This window comes from Montipora capricornis, chromosome 7 (assembly GCF_036669925.1).
Source record: "Montipora capricornis isolate CH-2021 chromosome 7, ASM3666992v2, whole genome shotgun sequence".
Taxonomy (NCBI): domain Eukaryota; kingdom Metazoa; phylum Cnidaria; class Anthozoa; order Scleractinia; family Acroporidae; genus Montipora; species Montipora capricornis.
The window spans coordinates 25,730,494-25,757,044 of NC_090889.1; the positions used below are offsets into that span (position 1 = coordinate 25,730,494).

At 36.9% G+C, this 26,551-nt stretch overlaps 2 protein-coding genes across 8 annotated transcripts in view; one reads left to right on the forward strand and one right to left on the reverse strand.

The window, feature by feature from the left end:
• The window catches only part of LOC138056580 (cAMP-dependent protein kinase type II regulatory subunit-like), a 22,460-nt gene extending 11,837 nt beyond the window's left edge, over positions 1–10,623 (forward strand). For all 3 annotated transcript variants that reach the window (XM_068902409.1, XM_068902408.1, XM_068902407.1), the window contains exons 5-13: positions 765–917; positions 3,114–3,175; positions 3,286–3,331; positions 4,274–4,321; positions 5,900–5,953; positions 6,676–6,750; positions 7,248–7,313; positions 7,949–8,075; positions 9,445–10,623. In XM_068902409.1, coding sequence (XP_068758510.1) covers positions 765–917; positions 3,114–3,175; positions 3,286–3,331; positions 4,274–4,321; positions 5,900–5,953; positions 6,676–6,750; positions 7,248–7,313; positions 7,949–8,075; positions 9,445–9,566 — 753 coding nt within the window. In that variant the 3' untranslated portion in view covers positions 9,567–10,623. The remainder of the gene's footprint in view (positions 1–764; positions 918–3,113; positions 3,176–3,285; positions 3,332–4,273; positions 4,322–5,899; positions 5,954–6,675; positions 6,751–7,247; positions 7,314–7,948; positions 8,076–9,444) is intronic.
• Positions 10,624–10,693: 70 nt separating this feature from the next.
• On the reverse strand, positions 10,694–26,539 carry LOC138056579 (thioredoxin reductase 1, cytoplasmic-like). 5 transcript variants are annotated; one of them, XM_068902402.1, is made up of 17 exons: positions 25,910–26,539; positions 24,988–25,127; positions 23,784–23,844; positions 23,074–23,291; positions 21,754–21,826; positions 21,490–21,609; positions 21,245–21,282; positions 21,019–21,123; positions 19,237–19,352; positions 18,535–18,685; positions 17,870–17,944; positions 17,386–17,478; positions 16,069–16,145; positions 13,507–13,663; positions 12,082–12,285; positions 11,323–11,457; positions 10,694–11,161 (listed from the first exon to the last, which is right to left on the reverse strand). In XM_068902402.1, the coding sequence occupies exons 1-17, from the start codon at positions 25,935–25,937 to the stop codon at positions 11,099–11,101; spliced, it is 1,854 nt and encodes a 617-aa protein (XP_068758503.1). In that variant the 5' UTR covers positions 25,938–26,539; the 3' UTR covers positions 10,694–11,098. The 5 variants fall into 5 exon arrangements, with proteins under 5 accessions (XP_068758503.1, XP_068758504.1, XP_068758502.1 ...); XM_068902403.1 differs by lacking the exon at positions 25,910–26,539 and adding an exon at positions 25,582–25,832 and having other exon boundaries at positions 23,074–23,216; XM_068902401.1 differs by lacking the exon at positions 25,910–26,539 and adding an exon at positions 25,582–25,829.
• Positions 26,540–26,551: the final 12 nt, after the last annotated feature.

A 26,551-nucleotide genomic window follows, 5' to 3' on the forward strand; every position in this document is an offset into this window, starting at 1 on the left:
TGATCAATAATAGCTTGTGCCCATCACATAATGTGTTAATATTCGCTGTATTTAGTGCATTGCCGTATTTAAGATCTGGAAGGATGATGCACAATTAAGCTTACAAGTTTCTTAGTATGTTCAAGCCATTATTGTTTGCCTTGTCTTTTCTATCCAAGTTCATTCACATGCATTTCTGGGCATATTTCAGTTGGTTCTTGGTCCATTTTATCACACCTCCACTGTATCGAACACAGCCCATTGAGTCATAGCTTTGATCACATTGCCACCTTTCAGTGTTGAGCTGAGCAATTTCATACTCTTCTGATGTGTTACTTCTGTTTGAGATGGAATTTTGCTTAACAGGCTGTTGAGCTAGCCTCGATTGTTTAAAAGATTGATAGCTCTATCCACTGGATAAATCACTATCCCCTGGATATTAGTATTTAATTGGTTTTGCTAGTGTTCATCCTCTGGAAAGTGATTTTTCCTGTGGATAGCGCTATCCACCTTTTGAAAAACCGAGCCCTTATATTTATTGGTCAGGGCTTTCAATAAAATTCTAAGTAATTAAAATTAGTTTGTGGCTGGTTTGAACAGAGTAACAGACTGTTGTCATTGTCAAAATGAACTTTATTCTTAGGTTTGAAAGAATCTGTCTCTATATACCTCAATTTAGGGGAAAAAGTAGCCAACATTTTTCGTCTGCTATGGTTACTCATTGAAACCACTGATTAGGTTTGCTATACCGGTAATTCTCCTTATTTGTTTCTTGGTATTTTCAGGAGCAATTAAATGAGGTTCTTGATGCTATGTTTGAGAAAAAAGTTCAACCAGGAGATCATGTTATTGACCAAGGAGATGATGGTGACAACTTTTATGTCATAGACAAGGGTGTCTATGACATTTTTGTCAAAATTGATGGCACTGATAAACTGGTAAGTTTTGGAAGCAGGTTTTCACTAGGGCCAAGAGGATAAACCACAAGCAGCATACTTGGGCACATTAACTTGTTGAGAAATGTCACTGTCAATGTCTTTTGCGCTAGCAAAAGGCGGTAATGATCAACGTAATGCAGGTTATGCTTATGTCACAACTGAAAACCTGCCTTAAAATCAGATTTTGGCCTTGATCTGCAATGTGTTCCTGTAACAAACCAGCAGATCTGTTTACAGTCTGCTACAGTTTTGCGGATTGTGTGCAGATGTCTGCAGACCTTGTGTGCAATTCATCTGTTGAATCAGCAGACATTCTGCAGAAAAGGACAAAGGATGCAAAGAATACGAACCCACTTATAAAACATTGTGTCTATTTTAAGATGAAAAGCGTTGTAAGAGGACCTAGCCTGTGTTTTATTAACCTGAGATCAGGCATACTTTTCTTTAGACAGGGCGGAAAAGGTACACCTGATACAATTTCTTAACGAGTTGTCTGCCAGTAGTCCAGAATCTGGACTTAACTCTGATTGACCGAAAGCAATAGAGCTCTTTGATCCTCTCTCCAAATGGTTACAGAATTGCAAAAAAAATTGGTTAACAGCTGTGGTTAACAGCTTATGGCCGAGAAAGATTTGATTAGAAATGATGTTTACGGTATGTTTACAGCTGCTGTGGCTTCGACTTCAGATTTTTTTTTCACAGATCTTTAAAAGAATAGCAAAGAGAATGCATCCAAAGAATCGTTTGTCTGAAAGAAGACATTATACTTGTACTTCTTACAGGATTTAGCAATAGGGTTAAATACATTCCAGAACATTCTAGGAAAAAATGCATCGTTCCACTTCCACCGACTCAGTCCTTTGGAATATATTCAGGAGCAACAAGTTCCAAAAAGAACCAAATATAGAACTTAACTGCTGTCATATTCGGGAAATCAGCCGAGCTTGACAGAGAAATTTGACATTGTTTATGGAAGCGCTGAACAATGGTTTAGTGACACACTTCTTACAAAACGATAGTTGAGTAGCTGCTGCTGGAGAACTAGACATTTTCCTCATATTGCAGTGATATTAGCATCTTTTATTGGCACCTCAAATAATCGAGTTTGAATAAAGTTCATTATACTGTTGATTGCGGCGGATAACATGAAGTATTTGGCTTTTTCTCTGATTTTACCTTGAAATTCTTTGTTCCTTGATGGTTTGAACAGAGAAACCGCACCAACTGTCAAGCGTGATTTGTTGAATACCTCTGATTGTATGGATAAAGTCTGACTTCGCAGACATTCCAGCTAGAGTTCTATTTTGTCTTTGTCGCGTCTTTCCTTGAATCACTACGTGCAGGTAATTTCCGGTAAAATCTGATTGGCTCACATTTATAGCATGACACATGATACTCTTGACAGGTGGGTGGCAGAGGACTCGTTAAGAAATTGTATCAGGCTTACCTTTTCAGCCCTGATGCTGATCGCAGGTTATTGTTTTTCAATGCTGGCAGACACTCCAATGACAGCTGGAATTTGAAATCATTTAGTTGTGTTGGTATTAAACACAGGATCCATTTCCCAAAGTGTGAGCAGTGAGTTGGGTGTGGTTATTTGGGTTGGGTTTCAGGAGGGGACGGTCAGTCATTGGTAAAAACAAATTTAGCCACCAACAAACCATGTGATCCGAAGAACTCCCCCCACACACACACATTGGACCGCATTCTCCCCTCTTTGTGTTTGAAAAACATTTCCCACTTTATTCATTCCTCAGCCAGCAGAAAATAATCACAAAATTGTTTCCAATTTGAGGGAGGATGCTTAATTTACTGTTGGAAACCCAACCCTTTGACTCTATTAGCTGTAATAGTTATTACAGGTGTAATGATTATTTGAACTGGAACAAGTGTTTGACCTTTTCAAGTTGTACAGTTCTGTCTTTTGCAACTGCATCTAAATATCCAATTTTTCATGGAAATGCAAACATCTTCACAGTTAACAGAAATTCATCATTAAGAATACTAAACATCATTTCATTTTTTTACATTAATTTTATTTTCTTCCTTCAGCTGCGATACAACTCCATTCGCATCTCTCTCTCATTATATCAGGCACATGTTTTTGTTACCATTTCAGTGATTAATGCATCTGTCATTGTCAATCACTTTGTTTTTGACCCAGTCATTCAAGGAAGTATATCTTTTAATCAACAGGTGGGCTCATACAATGAAAAGGGTAGCTTTGGTGAGCTAGCTTTAATGTACAACACGCCAAGGTAAACTGATTTTTTTGAAGAAGGGCTTAGGAACAGTCTTTGTTTTCAAATTGATGCTCATCTGAGAAATAAAGCAATCTTCTAACAGAGAGCTTCACTCTTCTTTATAGGGCAGCGACAATAGTTGCAACTTCTGAAGGAATCCTGTGGGCATTGGTAAGGGACAGGTCAAGATATGTTGATAATCTGAATTATGGTTCCAAGCTTTTAAATTGTTCAATAACAGAGACAGGACTTGTTTTAGAAACGTGGCCTGCCTAGTATAGCTTTGCTAATTACGGGTTGCCCAGGACTGTGATGATATTGCAATGTGCTAATAAACAAATAAATTGAATTGAAATTAAATCGAATTTTGTGGTGTGGAAACAAGAGGACCTTGCTGACAGGTCAATGAGCAAGCCAATACAAGTAATCATTTGTTTTCAAGAAGCTCCCTTTTGAGACATGAATGAGGCAAGGGCTTAAACCTGCTAGAGGAACAACCATTGAGTGGCTTTGTTTTGATATTATACCTGCTTAGATTAAATTTAGCAACCTTAAGAATGTACTTCATTTGTAAATTAAGCATAGCAGTATTAATAATATTGAGTAAACTGCAAATTAAATAATTTTAAATGAATGTTAAGTTTCTTGAGCGGGCAAAGGAAGAAACAAGGAATCTGATTATTCAGAGAAAAGCCTCAAGTAGGAGAGAGAACACAACCCAAATGTAAAATCTTTCTATCTTGTTAGGAGGCTATCACAATTCTGAAGCCAGTTTATTTGCATCTACAGTATATTAAAGGGGATATTATAGTTTTTGGGCGAACCTTAATGTTGTTAACCTCCAGGAGCCGGTTGCTAGAAGCCTGGTTAGTACTAACCGTTTGTTAAGAGGTATCAAAACCTTTAGGTTTCCTTAGTAATTAACTCCGGTTAGCGCTAACCTTGCTTTGAGCAACCCAGGCCAGGAATAAAAGGGTTTAATTTACAAATAGGGTTTCTTATCTTTTGTAAATCTTCTAGGTCAATTCATACTTTAGGAGAAATTTCTTGAAAAGGTCCCAAAAGGGGAGTTAGACTTGGGTCATAACATAATAATATCTTGACTTTCAACAGGACAGAAACACGTTTAGAAGAATATTATTAAAGGCTGCAGCCAAAAAGGTGGGTAACTTGATTGATTCGTTTTTCTGTAGTCAGCTATTCTGTGAGCTTTTTTCCTACTTTGTCTCGGTTTTTATTCACCATTATTATTCCACTATTATGCCATTTTACCATATTTGGTCAAGAGAACACGCAAAATATGAGACGGTAATACACTGTTAGAAGTGTTGGGGTTTGACCGGTCTAGAACAGAGCAAATACAGACAGAAGGGGAGTTTTTCAGTGAAAGAAATTGTTTTCAACACGATGCAAAGCCTCAGAATTTAGCTTGTCATCGCTTGTCACTCGTCATTTCGTTTATCCAATCAAATAAAGGTTTTTGGCTGGCTTTTTGTGCTGTTTACATCATTTGCACACGCCCTGAAGGGCAGATGGTGCATTGTTTTCAAATCACTCTGACCAAATAAAATTGAAGCAAACTAAACCTTTTTTGTAGTGAAATAGTAAATCTCTTATTCGATGGTTTCACACATAATACTCACGGATATTTAGCTCATTGCTTAGGTAACTTGCAAAATATCCGCGCATATTATTATGTTTAACTATCAAATAAGATGTATATATTCACCTCCCCTTTGGCGAATAATTCTTTATTATTATCAGTTTACCCATTCACATTGACCCCTGGGAGTGAGAGTTTACTCTGTCTAATGTGATTTTAATAACTTGTCACCTGAGGGTATTTGGGTCACAGCACAAAAAATGAAAAATCTCCATCAGTATTGTATGTATGAATGACTTTGTTTTATTGGCTAGGGCTCTACAGTGTATCCATAGCATCCTAAGCTAATCAAAATGGAAAATATTTTGAATGAGGAGTAAAATTAATAATTGCAACTATTCTTGTATCCATCAACCATGAATGGATTTGTATTAATTTAAATGTAAATTTTGACATTCTGAATGTTTGTGTATTTGGAAATTTTGCTTCCGGACACTTAACTTATAAAATAGTAAAAGGTAAAAACTGTTAAAATGTTTGACTAAACGTTTTCGTTCTTGCGATCATCTTCAGAGTGATTAAATTGCATAAACCAACTGTTTTTTATGCAATTTAATCACTCTCAAGATGATCGCAAGATCGAAAACGTTTAGTCAAACATTTTAACAGTTTAACTGTTTTTACCTTTTACTATTTTATAATTTTACCGGCGAAATGCATATACATTTTTTAACTTGGCAACACATGGGTGACCATACTGATAACTGAGATTTACTGAGTGAGTAAAGCCGATGACACATGGTTCAACATCCAGCCATGTTGTTGCTCAACAAATGTTGAACAATGTTCCACAGATGTGTTGAATGGAATAGAGCTAATCTCCATTTTTGTTCAACAGCGTTCAACATGGCATGACATACTGTTCAACATTTGTTGAACAACAAGCTGCAACATTTGTTGATCTTCAGCAAAATGTTGAACCATGTGTCACTGGCGTAAGAGTGCTAGAAATGCAACATCTGTGATATAATCTAACCAGGGTAATATAAATAGTGTCGTATATCTAACTAAGGTAAAATACATTTATCTTCATCAGGGACAGTTATAATCATATTGTTTTCTTTTTTCTGTGACAGAGAAAAATTCATGAAGCTTTACTAGAAAGTGTGCCGATGTTGAAAGAGATCACGGTATAGTGAAATACCTACACAATAACATTACATAATAATAATAATAATAATAATAATAATAATAATAATAATAATAAGTGATTAATCCTATTAGTTTTGTACACAAAAGGTGCTACAACTGCTGGTAGCTATTGACATTTCTGTTGGCCACAACAGGAGTTTGGCAAAGAGGCCATGGTACAGTTGGGCAATTGTTGCAGTTACATGAACAAGTGCAGTGTGTTGCAGGTTCAAACCCAGGCCATACCAACACTCAGGGTCTTAAATAATTATTATAACATAGGAGAAAATGCTGCCTTCATAACAACTTCCACCAATAGTTAGACTTTAAGTCTTCTCACATGAGCACTTAGTAGGTAATCTTATTTATCACTTTAATGACTCAAAATCATGTTCCTACATGTACAGGTGAGAGAATACACAAGGTACAACCAGGTTCACTAAAGTTGTGTCGCACCATAGAGAACCTGCCCACTATTTGAAAAATGCCCTGGTCAAGAAGAAGGCAATCCCACAACACTGGGAACCTTAGAACATTGTCAACTTGTCCTGAAAAGCCCCAAGGAGAGTGGCTGATAAAATTAATGCACTTCACTTTTCCATGAAACAACTCTGGTTGGGATTTACTGGACACACACATTGCTCGGGTTATTTAGTACAAAATTGTAAAAATAACAAAGGATTGTTGTGTTGTTTATTTTGTGACTTCTGAATACTTGCAGGACTATGAACGGATGAACTTAGCTGATGCACTACAGTCAAAGAAGTTCAAAGATGGAGATTGTGTCATTCAGCAGGTAATAGATAAGGATCACAAGCTACAGCTGTACAGGCGATATCAACAGGTGGAAAATAAAGAGAAATTGCTTGCGAGATGTGGGTTTCCCCTTATTCACGAGTTCAACTTTGCCTTCCATGTATTTGGTACCAGAAATTTTCCTACTAGCTTTTCTGACCTACATGTGTGGTGTATACTCCCCTGCATGTACTGGTAATTAGCATTACCCTCTTGGCTGTGATGGGTAAACCACTATTAATTTTTGTCTGGTGGACGTGATGACATGTCCCTGGGTTTGTTTGTGGGGCTACTGGGGCATCTGTAGAGTAGGCAGTTCAATTTGGATTTAATTCTAGTTTTATTTAGATGATTGGCCTCAATGATTCGCTTCCTTTTAAGTGAGATATGAGCAATTTACATGTAAAATCAATAACAGTAATAAGCTGCTAAACATGGCTTATAATTCATGATTTACTGGTTAACCTAAACATTTTTTAAAATTATTTTCCTGTCTAGGGGGATGAAGCAGATTGTATGTTCTTTGTAGAGAGTGGATTGGCGTCAATCAAGATACGAAATCAGGTATGTGTAACACTGTGCTTTCAAAAATGACTCATTAATTTCTCTTTTTTACCAGTGATCAGTGGTCGTATTGAGCAGAGAAGACAGCTTTTTTTCTTTTTCGAAATTTTGAATTCCTAGTTCCTAGGTTCAAAAGGGACACTGAAAAGTCACGAAAAGTCATGATTGAGCCTGTACATTGTAAAATCCCTTCACCAGAAATTACTTCAACCACATGACAATGTACTGTGAAAGGAAAGAGACCCAATACCCAAATCCTTAAGTGAAATTTTGATTTGCAATTTCTCTTGTGTCCCTCTTTTTATTCCCTGATCAAAAACACAAAACCCCCACAGTAATTTAGGGTTCTTAATGGGCTTTGAGAGATGAATGGGTCATGGAAAATGATACTAAACAAGTTAGCTAGTGGAAAAGTGTGAGAAGGAAAGAACTCCATGGAAAGTGTCTCAGCATGAGATGTTTTTCGTTCAAGGTCAGGAGTTTTGAAAGGTATAAAAATGGCACAAATCTTGCTTCTTATTTTTAAGAGAAAAAAGAAACATTCTTGACTTTCCTAAACTTGGAAATTCTATACATGTAACTCATTCAAACCCTGTATGTAACCATCATGTTTGTTGTTTGTTTGCTTTTTATAGGATGATTCAACACAGGAAGTTGAGTTAACTCAATGCACTAAAGGAGGCTACTTTGGAGAGCTTGCCCTTGTCACTCACAAACCAAGAGCAGCTTCTGTGTATGCTATAGGAGACCTTGTTTGTGCAGGTAATAATCCTTCAGTTGGATTTCCATGTTCTTTGGGCTTAATTGGTGACTGCATTGCTTTAAATCCTGAGAAACATATGGGAATTGGCAAACATGTGCGAGTAGTGTTTGTCAGAGCTGCTACGTTTGTGTGAAATGGCAAGCAAGAGAGTGCAGTGGATTTACTTAGCATTTTCAAGGCACAGCATTCAATAGACCATATTTGTATTCTCATGGTTTTACAAGAAATGAGCATGAGCTGATGCAGAGTAATCTTTTCAGATGCAAATTATTTCCCCTGCATGTTTATTCCAGTCCAACTGTGAGAATACGAATAAGGTCTAACAAATCAGTGGTTTTAACTGGTCAGTTAATGAATCTGACTAATATTTTCATCAACATCAATGAGAGGGCTTTCACGGGTAACTCTGAATTCCACTTTCAGTTAACAGTATAGACTAATTAGTACATGTGAGAAGACCGTTTAAAAAAGAAATAAGAACAAGTTTATTCGGTCTAGGTTGTCAAAAAGTTTTGAAATACCTTTCTCAAATCGTTATAAGCCAATTGCATTGCCCCATTTTGGTCATGCAGATGAGTTTGAAACCCAATGAAACGCTACTTGTTGATTCACTAAATGGATTCTAAACATCAATAATTAATTTCAAATCCAAGTATAAAAGGCCTATTAAAAAAAAAATGAGCTGCCCATTTGTTTTCATAATGAGTAGAATTCGGAACAGCATTGGCCACACAGTCTTCTTCCTCCTCCTATGCCGCTATTAAGGGGGTCTAAATCTGCTCTCTGCACTCTCCATCCCGACATGGCAACAGGTGTTTTCTTTGCAGTTCTTACATGCTTCTGAGCAACCATGAAGTGTGCAAAAAATATTTGACTTGAAAGAAAGGGATTGAAATTATAAATTCTTTTTTTGGAGAAGTAATTTCAAAAACTTGTGCATTGTGCTTGATTGGACTTCTAAACACACAAAAACATTTAAACCACTTGGCCTGCGGCCTTGTGGTTTTAAATGTCCAAAGAAGCACTCACACTCATTTTTTAAATATTACGTACAGTTTAGATAAAATGCAAAATTTCAGTGTCATGTTTTTGGCTGTGCCTCGTGAGTCCACAACATTTTGACCACTGTGTTGATGAATATTGTTGTCGATAAGAGTACAGACAACTCTGAACCACTTTTGATTTGTTACCCAGAATTAAAACAACAGCAAAGTCAACACAAACAGTTGTGAAAAAACATTCACCTATGTCAGAAGCTCATCAAAAATTTACTTATTTGGATGTAACGAAGTGCGTACAGCTTCAATCTTATCTTTGTCCATATCTGCCTATGTCTATTGTCTGAGATTTTTTTGTTTTTCATCCTAGTTCTTGATGTTCATGCCTTTGAGAGGCTCCTTGGCCCTTGTATGGATATCATGAAGCGAAACATAGATGGGTATGAAGAACAACTCAATAAATTGGGCATAGGTCATGCAGAACTACGGTGAAATTTACTATGCTGGATCTTTCTATTTTTAGACAAAATTAATATCTTCTATGATTATGGATCCCTTGTTTTGGAGATTTCACTTCTGTCAAAGTTATTTGCATTATTTATTTTAAAGCAAAGTTGAACTTTAGTGTTCTGTTTAAAATGAATGATACACTAATAATAATTAATATTGTATTTTAAGTTGTTGTTTTTAACAGTTATTTCCATAATTAGTATTCATGGAACGTTTATAACTATTCTGACTTGTTAAAATGTAAATAAAAACTTTCTGGTGTATTTATTCAAAATAATTTATGATTCAGGAACTATTGAATGTTGATTACAGTTCTTTGCTTTGTACATGTACATGCTGTAGGTTCATATTAAGATTATGTACAAAAGGGTAAAAATTATTTGAACCTTAAGATTTAGTCCAAGATGTTATTGTTTGTTGAGAAAAACTTTTCAGTTGAAGAATTGAAGCATGATCCCATTTCCTTTGTAATAGTCTGCAGTAGCTGAAGGACAGAAATGATCCTCGTACTTGGCACTTACCAATAGGTGCCTGTGCAATGCTCTACCAAATGACTGCTCCATACAGAAAAAGCTCGGTTGGTAGAGCATTTCACCTGCATCACAGAGGTCATGGGTTCAAATCTCATTGGAGCCACTCAAAATTTTCAAGTGTCTATTAGAGACAATGGCTTAAATTGTCCAAATGAGTGCGAGGTTTGTTTCTCTTTTTCCTGTATGGCCGACATTTCAAATAGATCTGGACACAACTGGCAACTGGTGTTCTCTGCATTAATTTTCATGGTGTTTCTCTTTGAATCGGAAATGCCATTAGTTGGTGCAGTTTTAACAGAAAACTGTCAGGTTTTTTTCTCGCTCGAGAATTATTATGAAATCACAAAGAAATTAAGGCTAGGTTGAGGTAATTTTTACCAAAAATTAATCCTACATATACTTGGTACATTACAGATAACATAGTCAAATGTTTCACCTGCTTTTTGTGAAAGACCATGGACAAAACTTTTACCCAAATAAAACTTTTTGCAGTTTTATTTACCATAGCCACGTTTCTGGGAATCCACTTTGTGTTGATAAACCCTTAAATACCCAGACGATAGCCGACTCAACAACTGTGTCCTTTCTGCTTTAATAATTGTAAATTTAGTGCATTTTTACAGTATCTGAACTACTTTCTCAGTTATGTTACAAGTACAGAAAGAGCTTCAAAGACGACTATAATAAGTCATTACATGAACTTATCACCATTCTTTGGGACTAATATAAATATCACACACTTCCAAATGTTCACTTGAAAATCACAAAATAATCTTCAAACTGAGTGCCCATCAGTACAAACATCAGGCAAAATTTTCCCACTTGAGCAGGTTACAAATTTCACCATCATCACTACAGAAGTGTCTGTCACCACAGTACTAATGGTATTCAGTGTACAGGATTAACCCCGCTGTTGCTCTTAGAATGATAAAGAACTAACAATCTCTACATTCCAAGAAAAAGCAACAGCAGGGTTTAACCTCAGCATCCACCAGCAGAAACATCTGCACCTGACCTCTTCGTTGTGGCAAGTGTTGTGAATACCTGGAATCCCCCAAACAAAGAAAACAAATTATTTTTTTCAAAGGAAAGAGGAAGAGACAGGTTCATAATTAGTCAAGGGATTTAGGGTGCATCATGTAAATTGCCTTTCAACTTGCAGTTGAACATTTGCCCACACATCATCCTTTTAACTGCAAACTTACCTCAGAAACAGTTGGATGAATGCCTACAGTTCTATCAAAGTCACTCTTAGTTGCTCCAAGCTTAATAGCCACAGCGTATCCTTGTGTTACCTCGCCGGCATTTGGCCCCGTTACATGAAAACCAACTACCCGCTCCTTAAATGAAACAACAAAATAATTTAATATTGGAGCATTGTGAAAATCAGAGTCAGAAAGAACCTGCAGAGACAGGAATCTGTACTGCACATAGAGACCGAGTGTCTATGAGGGTAAACTGTATTCCCTATGTCAAAATGAAGCAGTTAAAACAGTACAGATTATTTGAAAGAAGAGAAATTTAAAAAAAAAATTGTTTTGTTTATGACTTTGCCAAAGTAAATTTGTTTGCTCTTTGAATGAGAGCAAACAGGAAAGTTAAATTAAACCCAGGCCTATACAAGTTCAGCACTTAATCCCTGAATAGGCCTTTTGCAACTAACGATCACATGGTACAAAATCTGCCATGCTGGAAGGCAAGCTCATTATTATTCCCCCACTGGGACATTAAAGCAAAGAGACCTGAACCAGTCAAGCTTAACTTGCCTTTGTTTTAATGTCCCAGTGGGGGAATAATAATGAGCTTGCCCTCCAGCATGGCGGATTTTGTACCATGTGATCGTAAGTTGCAAAAGGACTATTCCCCACACAGGGGCTTTTGTCCACCCAAAAATCCAGTTTTTTTTTGTCCAAAACAGAAACTGCTCTGATCCTTTCTATTGGTTTGCACCTGGTGCTACTTACATTCTCTAGTTTGTTGCAAATCAACTTGGCATAACACTCGGTTGCATCTCTCTTGGGCAATGTATATTCCAGGGGTATATAGCTGCTATGATATACTTCAATATTTTCGTCCCCATACTTCTCAACAGCATCTTCCTCTGACAGACCAATCGAGCCATATTCCAGGGGGGTGAAGACTGTTGTTGCGACATTAACATAGTCACACTAAAATGAAAGGACAAGAGGGTTAAACTCCTTGGTTATCAGAGAAAAGTACAACAAAATAAAGCATGAAGGTAAGATACTTGGGGATACTCTAAGAAAATTCTTACTGCTCCTTTGCATGAGTTGAACCTATGACCAGTATGTACTGTATGTAAAACTGTGGGTGTAAAGTGCAATAAACTCAAGTATAGAAAAAAAATGAAAAAAGTTCAACTTTTGTGTGAGTGGTCTGCCTGAGTGTGAGAGTTTCAGTATTTTCTTTTGACAATAAAAGCATTATAAGGGTTAGGGTGAAGCTTTCTTTGGCATGTCATTGGCCTTCTTAAGTGTTGTTTTCCACTAGCTGAGGCAGGAAAGAAGCGGAAAACGTATTTCTCACACACATCTGGGAGTCTGGGTGCTAGTGTGCGGGGGGTATAGGTCACATGGCTTATGAGATTTCCCACTTTTATAGTGGCCGTTCGCCGCTGCCTGCCCTCCCGCCCACCCACCCTTCTAGTTTTTTTGGAATTTTTTCCTGGAAGATAGTTTTTCCATTTCCTGTTTGTTGTGGGGAGATTTATTTGTATTCAGTCTTTTGAGTTACTGCAGTTTTCAAATTATTTTTCCTGTTATGAATATACTCTTTCAAATTTGTAATTTCATTGAGGTAATCTGTGATTAATAAAGGTCAGGCTGCATGGTTCGGCTTGGCTTGGCATGGCATGGCTACCAGTTGTTGTGAGAAGCGCTTGCAAAGGTTCTGTATGTCTTCCATTGTGTTTGTTTTTTTAACATGGGCCTTAACCACATGGCGGCCATGTTGAGATCCCAGGGATTGAAAACTTTTGTTTTGCTCCACTGAAACTCGTTCCCAAACATTTCAACTTGAGAGTTGTCTATGGCCAATATGGCCACCGCATGAATAAAAGCCCATGTTCAAAGATTATATGGAAAGTTTTCATTCCTCTACACAGTGATGTCGGTGCCAGTACATGCAACAGACATAATTTTTATTACTTTGCTTTGCACGAATCTCATGTAAATTTGTATAATTATAACCTCTTCCTTTCATGAATTTATGATCTGGTGAAGAAAATCTGTAGTAAAATACTCTATTCCAAAAATGTGGGAAATGCTTTCTTTACTGGTCTACAGGCTTTAGCTGACAGTTGTTGCCTACAAGGCCCCTCAAATTCTTAACTGACTCTTTACAACTGCAACAGGTTTGTTGTAGGTTACCAATTCACTGCTTCCATCATAAAGCCTTCTTGCCAATAACTTCCCAGCATGAATGGCTACAGGTGTGAGTTCAAGTTTTCCGTCTAGAATATCCCCTATGGCATAGATACTTGGTACACTTGATTGTTCATTGTCTCCAGCAATCACCTTTCCATTCCTGAAGGATAGTAGTTTTGTCAAACACCAGACTTAATGATAACTATCAATGAATAATTTCTCTAATTAAGTTTGTTTAAAGGGACACTGTCATGCAATTTCAGTCAAACTTCAAAAGACTAAAATACACCTTTTCATCAATCAAGACCAAAAAATAATGGTGCAGTTTTGTTGCCAATAACAATTGAAGTACAATGAAGCTATAGTTTGTTATTTGCATCCATGGACGGAGAGGATGGAAATGGACTGAAATTGAAAAAAACTGGCCAGTTTTTTTCAAGTTTGGGGATGGCGTCTGCAGAAAGTCACCAAAAATTAAATTGCGCCTTGAAGTTCATACATTTCATATCTTGTCAGTGCGTTGTCTGGAATGTCATACATGTAAGCTAAATTTACCCTAAACCCTAAACCGCTAATTTAGATTTTTAACCAGTTTTGACCTTAAAACAGCAAATTTCACATGACAGTACCCCTCTGACACACTCTCCTTTACACCTTAATTCTTAACATTATTCTCCAGATACCATTCTTGTACATTTTATTTGAAACAAAGTTGATGACTGCATTCAAGAGATGATCTAAATTACTAATTGTATTGAATTCTCATCCAGAGTCACAGGTCCATAAAACAAAACCACACTGCAATCTTATTATTTTCAAACAAAACCACCCCTTTCTATGCCCAAGAGATCATTTGACATTAACATTTCAGCACTACAAAGCAATAAACCACTTTTTTCAACAAACAAAAAGTTAGCAACATTGACAGACACTAATTTGTCAAATGGCCCAGACAGGAGTCTTACACTAATTACCAGGATACTTTTCAGTCCACTTTAAAATGATTTTTGCATTACAAAACAGCTTGTCATTTCAGGAATAAAACATGCGTCTTTCCAACTTAGTCACAGGCAAAGTTGCACTGATAGATTTTACGTTGTCTAACAACGGACAATAATTTTATTATTTTACTTGTCAATGATAGCCAGTTCAGGGGTGGAAGGGTTTTATGGGAAACCTTTTATTCCCAAGATTGAAAAATTAATGGTCATTCTCCTACAGGTAAGTACATGTAGCACCATAGATTTCTTTACTGGGTAGTCACGAGAATTTGGTGTTGTATCACGATCATCTTGTAAGCTGATAATAACTATTATCTTCATTCTCAATGCCTGACTGACTGACATTTCATTGAAATTGTGAGGAGAATTTACAGATTGATCACTACTCCTGGGAGTCAAAGGGTTAATGAAAAGTTTGGTTTTATCAACTGAGAGTTGAAAATGTAAATTGACCACCGTACAGGGATTCTTTTTAATGAAAAGCCTTGTTACACCAGGCCCCAGTTGTTTGAAGGGTGGATAGGGCTATCCATTGGATAAATCACTATCCACTGGACAACTGAATTGACTTTGCTTGTGTTTATCCGCTGGATAATGAGTTAGAGTGACTTTCGTATGACCTTGAAGAAGTGTTTGCAATTGGTTTCACAGGAAAGGAAAGGGGCACTGTAAACTGAAATTAACAATTAACGCAAAGCAAGTCAAATGTTGGTTTTTGAAGAGAGGGGAAAACTGGAGTACCCAGAGAGAAACCTCTTGGTGCAGAGTAGAAAATCACCAAACTCAACCCACATATGACGCCTGGGAATTGAACCCGGGCCACATTGGTGGGAGGCGAGTGCTCTCACCAGACCAATGTTTGGCAAGATTAAAACAAAGCTTCTCCTTATTCCTGCCAAGGAATGTCCTAATATGGGCAATAAACAGTTTGATTGGCATTTGCCCAATCATGTTACTGCATTTCAAATGATGAAAAAGCAAAATTTCTGATCGCTTTCCAAAACGTTCCATGGAGAGATGATGTTGTTTGCATTTGTGTTCACCAAGCCAATGAAAATTCATGCTCATTTGTTTTTGTTCGATAAGCCAATTAAATGATTTGCATTTTTGTTTACTTTCTGTTTTCTCATTTATTTTTCAAGGGCACATGAAAGTTGCTCTATCCGATAGATAGCGTTATCCACCTTTTGAACAACCAAGGTCTGTTTGAGACTTTGGCTTATCAAGGTAACCCGTAACATAATTCATGAGCCTAACAGCTTCCCAAAACACCGATAAAACGTCATGTGTACGAGCTTTATATCCTGATAAAACACTCCTCGTTAGTATTCCCTATATAAAGAATACTAATAAGGCATAGCTTGTTTTTCTTGTATGCTAATATTTGAACCATTGCTTTGAGTCCAGAGGGACACACTCTTTGTGGAATGTTTTTGAAGCCATTCAAAAAGTTCGCACCACATGTTTTATTGGGTCTAAAAAAACTCGGCCACGTCCCCGATAAAACACTGCTGCTTGTTTTTTAAACATTACATAAAGAAATAATGATTAAAAGTGTACATACTTTGGATTCAGTGAGACACCAACTTCCTCCAGTCCAATTCCTTGAGTGCAAGGGTCCCTGCCTATTGCAAACATAACCTAACAGAGGGCAATTAAAAATATTGTCTGTGAACCAGTAGCTCATTTTCACAGGCAAGGGTCTAGACAACTGTGCACAGCAAAATGAACTGCTGGTCATCAACATGTTCATCACCATTGGTAGACAGTTGTCTGGGGGAGCTGCTGTTCAATTTTATCTTGAGTGGTGCCACCATAATTGGTGTCTTAGCGCCATCTTGCGAAGATGATGATGATGATCCAAGGCCTCAGTTTGTCAGACTGTTGACAGTCAGCGCAACATCGGACAGTGGACTCTATGATTGTTATTATTACTATTTTTTCAGTATTACTTTTAATTACTATTATAATATATTTTTTAAAGGCAACCTCCACTGTTTTAACAAATGTCACCTAAAATGTTTCAATTGTACTTGTTAGAATATCTGTTACAAAAAAAATGCAATACCTAGTGAAATTATTTTTTATCATCTTCCAAAGATCTGGTTCAACGGTTTCGGGTGCCACCATCTTGAATGTTGTGCAATGCAAGTTAAGTACTAATGACATTTTGTGGTTGCTGTTCCGTTGTAGAAAGCAAGCGAAAACCAGAAAAGATACTTGCATAAGTTTCCATGTTTTTTTTTTCTGAAAGATGATAGACGTGCGTTGATTCAAACTACCTGAAGGATGATTCTTCAAAAAAATGCATTTTTTTTGTTACAGATCTTCCAATAAGTACACATGGAACATTTTAGGGGACATTTGTTAAAACCGTGGAGGTTTCCTTTAAACTAGTTGTTTGATAATAGAGTAAATAGTTGTACATGTACATGTAGTTACAACACTATACATGGTAAATGAGTAGTCTTCCAACTATGAACTCCTGACTTCTGAAGGCATTGGATAACTCAATGGGTTGACATTGGTTGTCCACTGCATATAGGCTTATCCATTAAATTAGAGCTATCCACTACTGTCCATCACATATTCCAGGTCACAGTTTTTAAAGACCAGAAAACTTTATCCTGTGGATAGGTCACTAGATGGCTGTTTCAGTTTGCCCAAAGATTTCAGAATTTTCTCTTGTAGCCACAATGTGCACACTCTACACACACATAAAATTATAAGGGTACACTCCCTGACACACGTCATACAGAAGGTACATATTATCCATCATTTTTGAACATGTTCAAGACAGTGAGCAAGGTAGACTGAAACTACAGTTGTACAGAAAAGAAGAAATGGCCAGTTAAAGCAATTCCACTGCCCTAAAACTCACAGTGTTACATTCTATAGATGATTCTTCTCCAGTTTCCAAGAGTTTGTAAAAAACTTTAAGTTTCCTTGGAGTTCCTTCTTCTATAAGTTCAACCTGAAGTGTAATCATTGTCAAAAATAAATCATCAGTTCATTAAAACACCAGACATTTAAAATTTTAAGGTAGGTAATATAAAATAATGACAATGACTTATTATCATCATCATTCTGTACTCGACTATACTAATATTAAAGACAAGAACAGATGATTTAATACTCACTCAGGGGTGATCGAACAACTACCTCCCCTTTCACTGCCAAGAGTGAAACTAATACTGTAGATTTTACTTTGACTAACACCAGACTATTTTAGCTGTCAAAGGGTACCCCCTTGGGCATGAAAGGGTTAACCTTTTGCCTCCTGGAAGGCCTAGGGATGCTTAAAAGATTTTACTCTGTCTAATTATGCCAGACCATTTTACTCATCAATGGGGGCTGGTGTGTACCTTTGTTGGAACTGCTGGCCTTTTGATCTTCACTCCATGGTTTTGCATATCATTACCAATTTTTTCGGCCATTTGCTAAGAGAATGTAGCAAAATTAGTAATTTGAATAAGTCAGATTTTAGTTTTAATATTACAGTATTCTATTCAAGAAAGACACATGTATATTCATAAAAATAACTTTCTTAAAACCTTAATCTTACATGTATAATTATGGTTAAGCTCACATGCTATTCTGGGGAGACTGTGCATCAAAATTAAAGAGAGAAAAACCATTAAGGCTGGTTTCTCATGAGGGGATCCAAAGTACCCACAAAACGAACCCACAATGCAGCCTCAGTCGGAGAATTAAATCTGGAACAAATAATCATTGGTGGAGGGCATGTGCTCTCACCACAGTACAGAACCTACTCTCTTTTAAATGTAAACAAGGCAGAGCTCTGGGTCCTGTATTACCTGACTAAAACAACAGAGCTAGAGTAGGTGAGTTCTGCTGTCAGTCATTAGGGAAAAAATCAATGTCGCTTCAAGAGGGACACAGAACTGCCTTGTTCAGGAGCAATGTTTGAAAAGTCTACCTTAATGCACAAGTTCCACGTGACCCTCACTGTGACCATAACATGTCATTCATAATTTACGACAAGATTGAATAAATCCAAATTTTTTACCTGATCAAAGCCTCGTAAAAGAATGGACCGCACAAGGACAGTGACATCAAGCCCAACACCAGCAAGGAATCCTGCACATTCAAGAGCTACATATGATGCACCAACCAGGACTGTTTTGCCTGGACTGTGTTCTAATGAGAACAAATCATCACTAAAAAAGAACAGCAAAAAGAAACTGTTGATTTCAATGAGCAAATGCTACATTGTAAATTAAAAAATTTATTTCTAGCCACAGGCAGCCCCCTAACTTCTCCTAAGAACTGTTGGCACAAGCCATACACAAAAAACATGAATTCAAGTTCAAAGAAGAAGCCACTGGCTTCCACTTCTTGAAAATGATAGTCCTGTTCTGTGCAGGAGATGTATGTGATGTGTATTTGGCTGAGACTTGACAAAGGAAACCAATAAAAAATTATGATAAGAGTAACAATTATTGTTTCTATCTCAGACTTGTGAAAATACAAAACAGACAGAGATACAATGCATTTATTTATCTTGAAGACTCTGATTTACATGGAGAACTAACTGGTCAGATTTCAAACCTATGATGCTATGATTCCTAGTTTACAAGCTCTAGATCTGAAACATCAAGGGGTGGGATTCATGCAATATAGTGAATTTGAATAATGAGATGTGTACAGTGTTTGTAGATGAAGACTTGGTATACTAAAAAGACATATCTAAGACTTAGATATATTATACCTTGTGATACCATACTCTTTAGCCCCAGGTATGTCAGGATACCGAGGTCTTAATCCAGTAGCAAGGACAATGTGTTGTGCGGTCATCTCTGAGACCTTTCCCCTCTTGTCAACAGCCTATGGCATACAGATCAATTCAAAACTAGTTGTTTTTCACTGGCCAAGTGAAATTAGGATTTTAGGTGTGAATGGGTGACTCCCCAATCTTCTTCTGGACTTTAATTATAATGAATTATTATATTATTTTCATTTCTATGCATCTTCCCCTCAATTTTTGCTTTGATGTAGTTGTAGAAGTTGCAGTTAATACTCCACTCTCTTGCAGTAAAAACTGAATTACAGGGTTGTCAGTAGATTTTCAAACAGGATTCAACCAGTAATACCTTTCAATAATTATTTTATCACATCACTGCATAAAAATGGCAGACAACAGCGACGTATAGTGGACAGATGAAAGGGTAGATACCTGGGAACAAAAGTAGAGTGGAAATTCACCGTGATCAGCATATAAAATTGCATGGTGTGCCTGTAACACGAAGCGACGAAATTCCCTGCTGAATTGCCTAGTGTGTTGCTGGCTTTATAATGCACATTGCATTTTCAGAGCATGGTTGTTGTTAGTCTGCGAACGCAGACATATTTCCCGCAGTCAGGTGGCTTGGAGGTTATCTATCGGGCCTCCACCACTGCGAGCCGGGGTTCAACTCTGGCCTCGACCAGCATGTGGGCTGAGTTTCAGTCTATCTCAACCTGACTTGAGGGTTTTTCTCCGGGTACTCCAGTTTTCCTCCCTCATCAAAATCGACTCTGACATCAAACATGGACTGTATAGGGACAGCCAGAGGCACCTTTTTATGCTTTCAGCCCGATGTCGTAAGCTGCGCCCTTCGTAATTCAGTCCTCGACTGAAAGTAAGGCTGATTAGCACTAGCAATTATTATTATTATTATTATTATTAATTTCTCTCTCCTGAAAAAGGACAGAAACGACTGCCGGAAATACATCTGCGTTAGCAGACTAAGCCATCAACTAACATATTTGTACACACTACAAAACCTATGCAACTAGCAAACTTTGAAATGCGTAACATTCAAACTTTTATCAAGATGCGAGTAGTGAGTAAGCGATCATTGTTTTTCTCTAAATGTCATCCTTTTTGACATAAAAATTTCATAGCCTGAACAGGTGGCTACCTTCATGCTCATAGCCCATGGATTTCTGCCAGTTGCCGGCTTCTACTGACAGCCCTGGAATTACATACCAGTAATGACCACAAAATACATGTAACTTCTTTACCAATAAAATAATGCTAAAAGAATCCCTGTATATAGACACAAAACTACACCACTAAGTAAAATACTTTCAGATAGGAATCTCTATATGTAAAAAAGTATCTGTCCTTTTCATTCTTGTCTGCTTGCTCACTGCAATGGCAGACTTAAGATTTTTTTTAATGGTTATTGCTCACATTTAATATTAATAATTTTGTTCTGGTCTTTATTGATATCTTAATAGTAAGGTCTAACTAAGTCTGTGGCAGTCAGCTTTGGAAATCTACTGGAGGTTATATAACAAATTAAGAACCTTCAATGAAAGAAAGCAGATCTTGCATCCAATTACAACAACAACAAACATATATTTTCCTATATACACAAACACACAAAAAAATTTTAATTACATAATGTTGTTCATAAAAAAAGAGAAAGATAGGCAGCCATAGTGCTGAGAAACTATACAAGGTTTGTAAATTATGAGTGAAAATATCTGATACAAGAATCTTTACCTTAATTGTGTGGGGGTCTACCAGTGTTCCCGTAGCATTCTTGTACAGGACCTTTTTATCTCTGAGTTCTACTCTGTAAGCCCAATTAAGGGAACCAATGTGATTCTAAATTTGTAAAATATTAAAACAAAAATTTGTTACTTCTCTGCTCCTTAAGAGCTGAGGCAGTACTTGTAGGTTAAACTGAAAAACAAAACCAAACAGTTCTTAAAAAATGATTTCTAACCTGGACATTTTCCCTCATTGTTGCCCAACTGTGCTCCACTGCAAAATGATTATTATAAAATAAAATTAATCTGTAAGAAGTTTTGTGTAATCATGATACAACGTATGACAACAGTTTTCATGAAGCTCTTGTAAGTTCACTTACAGTGGTGTATTACTATTTCCTGTAGTGTAATCAACTAATTTTAGGACAGTGTGAATCTAAGTTATTACTTGGGCTTAAGTGCAAAACTACGCCCAAATTACCTTTTTTATCGAAATCCCAGCCAAACATTCGTGCATCCTCCATTCCATGTCTTAGTAAAGCAGCTTGATGCATAAGCTTCTTTGGAATGCAACCAACATTTACACAGGTTCCACCAAGACCTGTAAGTATAGAGATACAATAATTTTTACTCCTAAAAATACATATTAAGAACTGTAAGACTGGGAACTCATCTTCCTGTCCAAAGCGCACAATATTATTCTTTGGGTCAGCTAAAAATGACAATAATCACAATCAAAACAGACCCCAAGTGGTTCCCACTGGTGATGGTTTCACAAAATCCAAAACAGCAACTTTCTTGCCAAGTTTAGCAGCTTCCTGTGAACAGGAATAATAGTTTGTGTTCAGTGAAAATTTGTGACATGATCATCAAATTGACAATTTTAGAAGAAGGGAGAGTCACCCTTCAGCATAGTGAAGCTCATTACTTTGGTTTTCATGAAATTTGGTATTAATAAACTACTATCGCCCATTGTCAATTTAACAAACTACAATCAGTGACACAATATTGGTACAATGACAGAATTAATAGAGCATCCCTCCCTCTCCCACCTTTCAATGTTGTTAAGAAACTAAATCGTACTGAACAGTTAGTTTGGGTGCATTCCGTTATCCAACACTGAACGGGGGAAAGGGGGTGGGTGTTCCAACGACTTATGACTGTGATTGTAGCTTATTATCCCTCTTATGGGTGCAATACATCATTCAACATCAGTAGCTAAAACCAAATGAACACAGGAAGTGAGACTGGAAAAATTTTAGATGTCTAACTTCAAAAGATTTTACTCATCAACTGAGGCCATCCTAACGTGTCTGAGCTCGAGGGTCGAGTGGGTTAAGGACAGTACCTACCAATTCAAAGCTATTTATGCGTGGTTTACTGAATAACAACAACAAGTGTTACTGAAATCCAAAAAGAAAATTGCATGCATTTTTTGAAGACAATTAATCAACAATATTTGTAAAAAAAAGCTTTAAAATACAAAGCAATGGATGGCATTCTTTTCCAAATTGAACCTTATTATCATCTCTGAAAAATGCATGGTTACCCCCAATAATTATTTTCTCTTTGGATACCAAGATCACTTGCTAAGTTCTGCTTTCTCCACATAGTTTTTAACTGTGCAAAAATATCCCTGTATTAATAAACACCACCCATACGAAATCTGAGTATCTTGAGATGCGCAGAACGCATGTGCAATAACAATAGTAGGCACAATCCTTAAGTTTACGTTTTAGCAGAATTCCTCTGCATGAATAAATGGGCTTATAGAGCGGTTTTCAAATGAGTGTCGTAAAACCAAAACCAAAGTAATTAGTTTGGCTAATCAAAACAGACGGAGACAATCCAGTAAACCAATCAAACTCGAAGTGATTACACGTAGCCAACACAAAGCCAAGGGGAAAAATTAATGCGCAAGTGCGAGCCACGATTGGTTTTGGTTTCACTTGTGATTGGTTGAAAAAATTGGCACAAGAACTTTGAATCAATCACTGAGCAAAGTAATTACTTTCCGACACCCAACTGAAAACCACTCGAAGAGCCTCCGATTTTACAACTATACCTTGGAGCAAGCAAGCCCTCCAGATCCTCCCCCAACGACAATGAGGTCATATGTATATTCCTCCGTAGGTGGAACAATCAAGTTCATCAACTTTCCTTCCTGGTGAAGCTTCATTGTAGCATCAGCTCCACCGATGTGATTTCCTTGAATGAAAACGTTGGGAACTGTTCTCTGTCCAGTCTTCTCTTTTAGCTTGTCTTGTATAACTGAGCCATTGTCTTAAAAAATATATATTGTAATATGTCCATAAGAAATTACTCCTCCTTGTTTCTGCATTGCACAACAAATCGATCCCATGGACACCAAAACATACAATTGGATGAAGATGACTTCCTGCTTTCATCACCAGAGAATTTTTACCCAAAACAACTGACCAATAAAAACGGAAAACATGATAACCTGATCTTCCACTTAAAAACTGTTGGACAACCACCAAAATAATAATGTTTTCAAGAGTATGACAGGTTAGTAAGGCAGCCTGTTAATTCAACTTTAAATTAAATTCTCTATAAATTTTGAACAGATCAAAGTTGTCAAGTACTGCACTATATAATACAACAAAATAATCATTTATTGTTCTTGTGGTGTTCAATACTGCCAGAGGAAAAAAGAACCATTAAATTGGGAAGTAACATGTCAGTTACGGGGTAAAATTAGGCTTTCACAATGCATTACAAAGAAATAATTCATGTAATGATTATATTATGTACCTAATAAATCCAGTTCCATAGAATTGTACACCACACTTAATGATGTGAACAGATCCTTTACCTAAATTATCGATAAAACAAAGACATAATATAAATCACTGATAAAATACAAATTTTAAATATATTCCTTAAGACAGACACACTACCGGAAATGATAACGAAGAGTACATTAATTAATGCCAAGTTCAATGACAGTCATTTCATTTTTGCATAGAGAAAATAGTCATATACATGAAATTACTCCTTGTTTTTTGGTTCTTTAATAGAAATACATTGCAACAAATAGTTTTTATCAGATGTGGCAATAATGTATTAGGTCTGTTTGTATTTTATTGAAAATACTTTGATAAACTCGTTTTGCATGGTGGGAACTCTTAAAAAGCCTCTGGCATGTCATGACAATTTGAAACAGGCAAGCTGCTGTAAATATGTAAATTAATATCGATAGTCATATTCAGATCTACTTGCCGTAATTCAGTCGTCAGTTTCTAAACACCCGCTCAGGTTCATTGTGCAATTATGATTGTAATTAACTGTGGACATAAAATCCTTTTCAAATTCAATTTGGCTCGATCTTGATAACAACTGGGCTATGCAACAAAAAAGATATGAAAAATTAAGGCCTGCTGTTCTTTCCTCCATCAAAGTTATGGTTTAACAGATGCCGGGAATCTCTTTTCATGGTGTTAATCTATATAGTTTAATCCACCATCCTTACTCTTTTACTAACCCTGTACCCTGCACGTCAATTCTGACAGTTTTCAAATTCGAGGGGGAAATAGCTTATCATTTATATTTTGTTAAGTAGTCTTTTGGCCTTTTTATAATACCGTAAGCCTGGATAAGCCATATGACTTGAATTTCACTTAAGTATTTTTGTGCATCCAACTTACATGTGCGTTAAAATGTACAACTACTTTCGTCTATTCGAGATTAGATTTGGTACAAACAACTTACTTGCCTGGTACTACTAACACATTATGTAATCTCCCTAGTTGCCCTGAAGGCCTCTTCTTTCCTGCACACAATTATAACTAATACTGTTTTGTCCAAGCATGCCGGCAATCATTACTATTTTTATATTTTCAAATTTAAAGGAGACCTTCTCTCGAGCCCTTGTTTAATACAAAAAAACACAAAACTGGATAGCCTGTCATGAAGTCTGTTTAGGTTGAGAAAGCTTATGAAGACAGTTCGTTCTTACCTTTTTGCAAAACGGACACGTCGTTTTGGAGAAAATCATCACGGTGTTATCTTTAATATTCTGGTCGATCATATCTTGAATCGGCGCCATCTTGCTCGGCGTTTCGGGCGATGGTGTCCGAGCCCGCTTCAGATTTGATACTATTAACCCAATAGTGGAAATTAACGGATTTCACTCACTAACAATTCAACTCTTCCTTGATGTACTGTATCACGAACTTTTGATGTCAGAGCGCGGAAATACGTTTTACATAAATTAAAACTTCAGCACTTTGGTCACATGTTCAATGCAAGTTCATATCAAAGGTCATAAAGGAAAACTCTACTTGTAAAGTGGATCAAAAGCAACTTCGCAGAAAAGAAGAGACACTTAAGCTTAACTTTTAACTGGGCAGTCGTAAAAGTTTCTCAGTTGCCGGTCAACAAAGAAAAAAAACTTTCCCTCAAGCCGGCCACGTGACCGCTGCTCAGCCAAGTGCGAACAACACGAAGAAATTTGACACGCGAACGAAGCAGATCTTGTTTGGTTTTAAACACTTTCTTACGATGCAGTTTCTAAAGCCTCGAGTTTTCGGTTATTTGTAAGGCTACGCACCTACATATGTAGGAGGTAAATGAGTTGTCAAGTCATACACAATCATCACGGAAGATTTAACCGAAGCAATATCGAAAAATCCGGAAAAGTAAACCCAGTGCATTTTACTTCCTGTCCTATAATGCCACTAACATGACGTCCGAAAAATGTCGTAATAAATCATTGCACAATCGTCACCGCCAGCCAATCGTCGATTTCATTGGGCCACTCAAATTAATTTTCCTCTTATTTCTGACTTACCCCGACAAGTTGTAACAAAAGCACACAATATTGTAAATATGGCCCGTGATAGCAATTTCAATGTGGAAATATTATAAAGGGAAAGTACCTCCGTTTTCCTCCCTAATGCCATACATCTGGAACCATCTGGCCAATGCTTTTTTTTCCCAAATGCAAAATATACTTTTCTCACGTTTATATACCACAAGAACCCCGCCAAAAAGACTAAGTCACGCTGAAGAAGCAAAATTAGCATTCCTCGCACGACTGCCTTTCAATAACTGCTACGTCATGAATTCCAAAAATAGCTTAACTAAAATAGCTTCACGCAGCAGCCAATGCAATGCTCGTTCTGCATCACTACAAGAGCAAGAGCAGCCGGGTATGCTGCATGTTTATTCCCACTTGTAACGTCGTTGTCACTCTGTTTCCTGTTTTCAAATGAAGCCTGTGCTATTTCATCAGACAGATATAATTAATACCCGTTAGTTGTACACCCCAACCTGGAGGAGCTAGGAGATGAAGGTCTTGGGCTGGGTTGATATGACGGAGGTAGCACTGACTCGATTATTAAAAAATTATTAAATTAAGAAAATAATTAATTAATTAAATACTGGATGTGACAACTTAAAACACTGCTTTGGACAACTTAGTCCTGGACTGCAATTTAAGCCAAAGTGGTTTTGTTTCATTTTTTTACACAACATAAAAAAGAATCGCTTCCACACGGATAAAAAAAGGTTAAAAAACT